Source organism: Phalacrocorax aristotelis, chromosome 5 (assembly GCF_949628215.1).
Source record: "Phalacrocorax aristotelis chromosome 5, bGulAri2.1, whole genome shotgun sequence".
In the NCBI taxonomy this organism is placed as follows: domain Eukaryota; kingdom Metazoa; phylum Chordata; class Aves; order Suliformes; family Phalacrocoracidae; genus Phalacrocorax; species Phalacrocorax aristotelis.
Window position 1 is genome coordinate 20,221,500 of NC_134280.1, and position 6,000 is coordinate 20,227,499.

Genomic DNA, 6,000 nt, shown 5'->3' on the forward strand with positions numbered 1-6,000 from the left:
GATTTTTAGAAAACTCTTTAAATTCATTTTGCTTCAGAACCTGGGGGAAGTCCTTGTTGAGTATCACCATTCTGTATATTGTTATAATACATAGAGTATGTTACATATAGTGTGTGTGTATATATACACACTGTATATATTGCAAAAACAGATTTCCGAATTTGAAAAAGTAAAGATGAAAAGCGAAGCATATCTTTTCAGTAATTTAGAATAACTAGAGAATATGTTTACCGACATTTATTATCTCCACCATATAGGTAGTCTCAATTTTATGATATCACATAAACTTCAGATCTTTTTATCACATTTTGTAAAGAAATTTAATATTATGTGGAATGAAACAAAAAAGTCTGTATATACAAATGATCAAGCTGTCAGACATTTTCGCATTTGAGTGTCAGACCTATCTTGCATTTTGTTGACTTTCACCTGTGATCAGTGACTTGATATTTTAAATTCTGTTCACAATTCAAAATAATTCATCTGTAATTGTTTAAATTTAGCAGTGCATATAGTGCACATGGTGAGTCCTGTTCACATTTTGACCAGTAAAATTTTGAGGAATTCAACTCAAATTTGTCTAGAACTCTTGTCTGTAGCTTTTGAAATTCTTTAACCTTCAGATACGTGGTCTAGTAATTGAAAGAAACTATTCACAGAAGTGAAGTTACTGAAAATCCCTATGCATGAGATTGTTTACACTGAATAATCAATAACTCGTATTTATAATATGCTTCAAAATTCAAAACTATTTACAAAAGATACAGCAATTTTTAGGGACAGTTTTCCTTTGGTTCGCCTCAAACAGCTTATGGTGTGTTGCATGACGCCAGAATTCAGCATTTTAGAAAAACAGACATATTTACGGTAACTGACAGATAAGCAGTACTTTAGTTAAGCACCTTTCCCTCCCTCCTAATATCTTGGGAGACTGAAGCACTTTTAAACGACCAGATCTCAAAACAGAGCTCCAGGCTGGTGGCTGTGAAAGTTAGCAATGACATTCTCCTTCTGCAATATTATTTTTAACACACGCCAAGTTAAAACAAACACAGGCTAGATGTGTAAAAGAGACACAGTGTCAGGCCTCCTGAGAAATCTATGTTCAAGGCACAGCTACAACAACAAATCTCCACCAAAATCTGCTCCAGACCACCAAACCAGATCGAAGAATAAAGGACTCTACTGAGAATCTGCTAAGAATATACTTAACTATTGGTAGCATGGGTAGAATGGTTGGCCCGAGTCCTATCTGAATTATACTAGCCTAAGCTAAAAATATTATTACTGAAGTCTCTCTGAGATAATAAAAGAATTATTGAGAACAGGGTTTAACTCTGTGACTTTAAAATGGGAGAGCATCCATTGCATGTGATTCTAAAATTGATGCAAAAAACACACTGGCACCTCTCCAGAACTAATTTAAGCTCAGCATTTGAATATGAATTTCCTTTTCCTTCTCCCAAGAGTGTACACAGCAAGAAACAGAATAAGGTACACCACACTTACCCGTTACTGAGATTTCTTTGAAAGATGGATGTTTCTGTAAATAACCCTGGGTAGTTACAAAAAATGCAAAACCCCTACATATAACCATTATGTATCATAATTAGTTTCATGTGTATGCATTTTTTAATCTGCAAATACAATCATTTATTAATTTTATGCTCTTAACACGAAAAAAGCATGAGCATAGCAGATTTAGCCATTCCTCCTTATATCAGCAATAGTGTCAACTATAGAGTCTTCACTGAATGACAGTGAAACTCTCTGTAGTTTAGCCATCCCAAAATTTTTACTCTGACCACGTAATTCTAGGACAACCTCTGCGGTTCAGTTTTAGGTACTCCAACTTCACAGTATCTCATCTCTGAGAGAGACTTGTCCCTTTCTTTATGAGTTCAAGACAGGCCAATTTTTGCTACTTTTAACCTTGTTGTACTTTTTCAAGTAAAACACTGCATTTAAAACCAGGTGTGATTCCAACTGCGTGAGGCGGGCAGAGTTAAGCCCCCTGAAACTGATACACCATTCCTATGCCCTGTGAGATGAAACAGCTCATAAAAATTAACACTCACAGGATGTACCCTCTACGCTTGTGGTGTCCGTTCATTGTTGTAGGGCTGTTTACTTCAGGAGCTTTAGATCTGCTTTAAACAAACTGAGAGGAGAACTTTTTTTCAACAGTCGCAAACACAGTGCTAGCTTCATTCAGCTGTCAGAGTCAGCGTACAGTGATACACTCTATACACCCACTACCTTCAGGGCAGATTCCCTTACTGGTACACATGAGTGTACTTCACTGGACTTCAGAGAATATACAACACTGCTCCAGCAAAGGGTCTGGCCAGCAGATCATACACGCTTCTTTTACCAATCAACTGATAACCAAACACACAAAAAGTCTTGAAAATAAAATAGACTTTACCATCTTTGTGATAATAAGTGACTTCTACTTTCCTCTCCTCTGACCCCAGCAGTGCTTGAGCAATTTGGGCAATATGATGTCTTTTGGTTTCTGGCCCATGAAGAAAGTCACAGGTGCAAGGTTTCTGCATGACATCTGGCCTGGAGAACCCGGTCATCTCACAGAAACCATCATTGCAGTAGATGATAGCACAATTCTGCACTCTAGCATTAGCAATGATGAATTTTTTATCTGCAATAAAAGAAAGTGATGCATTTTTTAGTACTCTCTCAACATTTCATAATGTGTCGATTGCATGGATGGATGCTAAACAAGTCTTCTTTTCACAGGGATGCCTGAAATGCAGAGATTTTCAGTCATTCAATGTAGCTAATTTGATCCATAGCTTTTAAAGAAACTTCAATAAATTTAGAACACATTAAAGATGAAGATAGTTGTCTTTTAGGCAAATAAAACCAGATTATGCAAGCCTTTTGCAAAAGTCCTTTTTACTTCAAAACGTTGCCTTTTAGCTTCACTGAATCCCAGGTGATGAGCGCCATCCTGTCAGCCATCACTCCAGGGAAGTCCTTGAAAAGTTGTTAGCTTCTTTTAGGGGGAAGTGAGGCCTCAGAAAGGGGGCTTTACTCAAGTGAGGGGTTTCCTGGGATAAAGTCCAATCAGCTCAGTCTGCTCTGTAGGGATTTTCATTGAGGTGAATGACAGCAAGTTTATAGTCAGTATTTTAACACAACTATCTAGAAAAGAACATGACAAATTTTTCCCTCCCTGATTGTTTTAGAAGTTACATTTATAAAAGAAAATATTCCTTAGTAGAAGAAAAAAGGATTATGAAGGTATATAAAAACCAAAGACTGGGATGTTGGAAACATTTTGCACAGTCCGCTGAATTACTGTGCCTCAGTCTGTCATCCTCCCCCAAACCCTCACCTGACAGAAAGGTTCAAAAGTTTTCAACTGTTATTTCATTTGTTTCTGTTTACCACTATAACACGCTACTCCCGTTGTAATGATAAATGTGCAGCTTTGATACATTTACTGTTAATAACATGAATTTCTGCTTACTTAATCACACTAGTAGGTCCCTTGCTTTATAAAAGACTTTTTACGTGGCACCAAGTTAGCAGTACATGTCTTGAAAATGTTAAAGCTATTCTGTCTTTGAACACCGTGAAATCTTTGCGGAGAAAAACATAGATTTCATTCTTGCTTTTCCTACTGTCTTTCAAGCATGCTGAATTTTCTCTGTCACTTGCCAAATTAGTAGGTAGTGCTTTATTCTCTTTGAAATATATACACTATACTGCCTAAAAACTTTACTTAAGTAGCAACACTGACTTAGCATTTAGATAAAGTAGGACTATAAACACCATCTCCAATTTTCTCTGATAATATAAATATTAAATGTATAATGTGGGAAGTATATAAGTTGTAGTTAGCTGTAAGGGTTTGCGGCAGACTGACACTATAAATATGCTAAATATTTAAATAAATGTACATATATCAAACCTACTGTTTCTAAATAAAATTCATTTTAAGCATCAAGTGTTCCTTCTTACTGTTAACAGTAAACCAGAGTTCCGGCCAGGAAAACCACTTCAGCTTCAGCCTCCTCGACAGGTAGTAAACTGCTGCATTGGAAAAGACCTCACAGACTCTCCCTGAGGATGCATTTGCTCTGGTTTGATAGATATTTTAGGATTGCATAAACAAAGCAGAAATATTTGACAGCTATATTAAAATGCAGTCATGACAACAAGGTAAGAGTGTATTTTCCCTTTAATAACTCCTCTGCATTTTATCTGTTTCCTCTAAATCAAAGTCTGGCTGTTCTGCTTTCTTTTGAAAAGACAATTATAATTAGTAACAATAACAACAATAATAATAAATCGAGCGGACTTTTTTTTTTTAGATATTGCACAGGCAGCAAGATTGTACACTATGCTTTTAGAGCCATCTCACCAGTTCAGAACAAGGTAAGAGATATAACTTCTGTAGCTATACAATATAGATACAGTCAAAGATAAAAACTATTCCTTGAAACAAGGAAAAGAATAACCCAATAATTCAAGTCGGTAATCTGTATTCTAGATCAAAAACAACGTTACTCCTGCCAGGAATCCCCTTCTTACCTCTGGGGTTTTCTTTACAAGCTACAAACTTAAAATAGTCTGGAGCTGCTGTCCATTTAGTCACAAGCAGAATCAAACTACTGTAGCAAAATAGATAGAAAGAGAGAACTTACTTTGCCCTTCAAATTTTCGTATGATTGTACCCAAAAATGTATTTTGTGGTGCCACATGACCTCTGCGAACAGGCATGTTTGTACAGGTCTTCGGTTTTCTGTGCACAATGACTTCTCCAAGGATCTCCTACACGGCTCCAGCCCAAAGCACCGAGCCAGCTACCCTTTGTGACAAATCATCGTCCTCTGGAGCTCGGAAATCTCTTCCCATTAGCACCACTTCTAGATACACGCTTTTCCTATCGGAGTCAGATCCATCCCCCAGTTTCTTTCTTTCTTTCTTTTTCTTTCTTTCTTTCCTTGCTTTCTTTTCTATTTTTTTCCTGGAGGAGCTCGGACGCTATTGTCTGGGGCGGGTAGGGGTGGGGTAAGCAGGAGGAGGTGTGGGGGGGGAGATTACAAGGGTAATCGATCTCTAGCACCAAACATCGCCAATTTTCCAAAGCAAATGGCTGTGACCCGGCAGTTTCCGACGCTGTAGTGATGGTTAGAGGGCTGGAAGACTAGTGTTGCTCCGCTGCCAGAGGGAGTGACGTTCCCCCCCTCCGGGCTTCACCACGGCGCGCAGCAGCTCGGATTACTCAAGCGTGGCTTAGCAAGCGCCAGCCAATAAATCTCTTCAAAACTCAGCGACAAACAGCGGCATCAGGAATGAGCTACACCCCGGCAGCACCGCGACGTGCCACATCCCCCCCCCCCGCTGCGGCTGCAGGGGGGCAGCGGGAACCGAGGGCGCTGGCGGCGGGGGGGCCCCGCCACCTCCGGCCGCCCCAGCTCCTCCGCCCTCCCGGCACCGCCGGCCCTTCCGCGGCCCCTGAGCGCGGCCCGCCGGGTAGCCCCAGCCCTGCCGGGGCCGGGGGACGGAGGGAGGGACGGAGGGAGGGAGCTTTGTACACGCCCCGTCTGGGGGGGGGGGGGGGGGGGGGAGGCGCGAGTGGGGGTCGGTTTTGAGCGGGGGTGGGGCGGGGAGGGAAGAGACCACCGGAGCTCTCGGCGTCCTTCCCCGCCCCGGTGGAAGGGATCGCCCCCTCCTCCCGCAGCGTGACACAGACGGGGACTTCCCCGCGCCCCACGCACCCCTCCTGCCGAGGCAGGGGGATCCCCCCGGCGCCGGGCGCTGCTCGCCGGGTGCCGAGCAGGTGCCGGGCCCCGCTCGGGGGCCGAGAGGGCGGTGCGGAGGGCGCGGCGAGGCCGGCGGCTGCGGGGGGTGAGGGCCGGCGGGCAGCCGCGGCGCGGGGCGGGGCGCGGCGCGGCGGGGCGGGCACGGAGCGGGCACGGAGCGGGCACGGAGCGGGCACGGAGCGGGCACGGCGGCCACCCCGGCGCG

At 42.9% G+C, this 6,000-nt stretch overlaps 1 protein-coding gene across 1 annotated transcript in view; it reads right to left on the minus strand.

Annotated features, from left to right (window-relative positions):
- The window catches only part of KCNH7 (potassium voltage-gated channel subfamily H member 7), a 238,760-nt gene extending 233,504 nt beyond the window's left edge, over positions 1 to 5,256 (minus strand). The window contains exons 1-2 of the mRNA XM_075093317.1: positions 4,674 to 5,256; positions 2,429 to 2,659 (exon numbers count right to left, since the gene is read on the minus strand). Of these exons, the coding sequence (XP_074949418.1) occupies positions 2,429 to 2,659; positions 4,674 to 4,749 (307 nt within the window). The 5' untranslated portion in view covers positions 4,750 to 5,256. The remainder of the gene's footprint in view (positions 1 to 2,428; positions 2,660 to 4,673) is intronic.
- Positions 5,257 to 6,000: the final 744 nt, after the last annotated feature.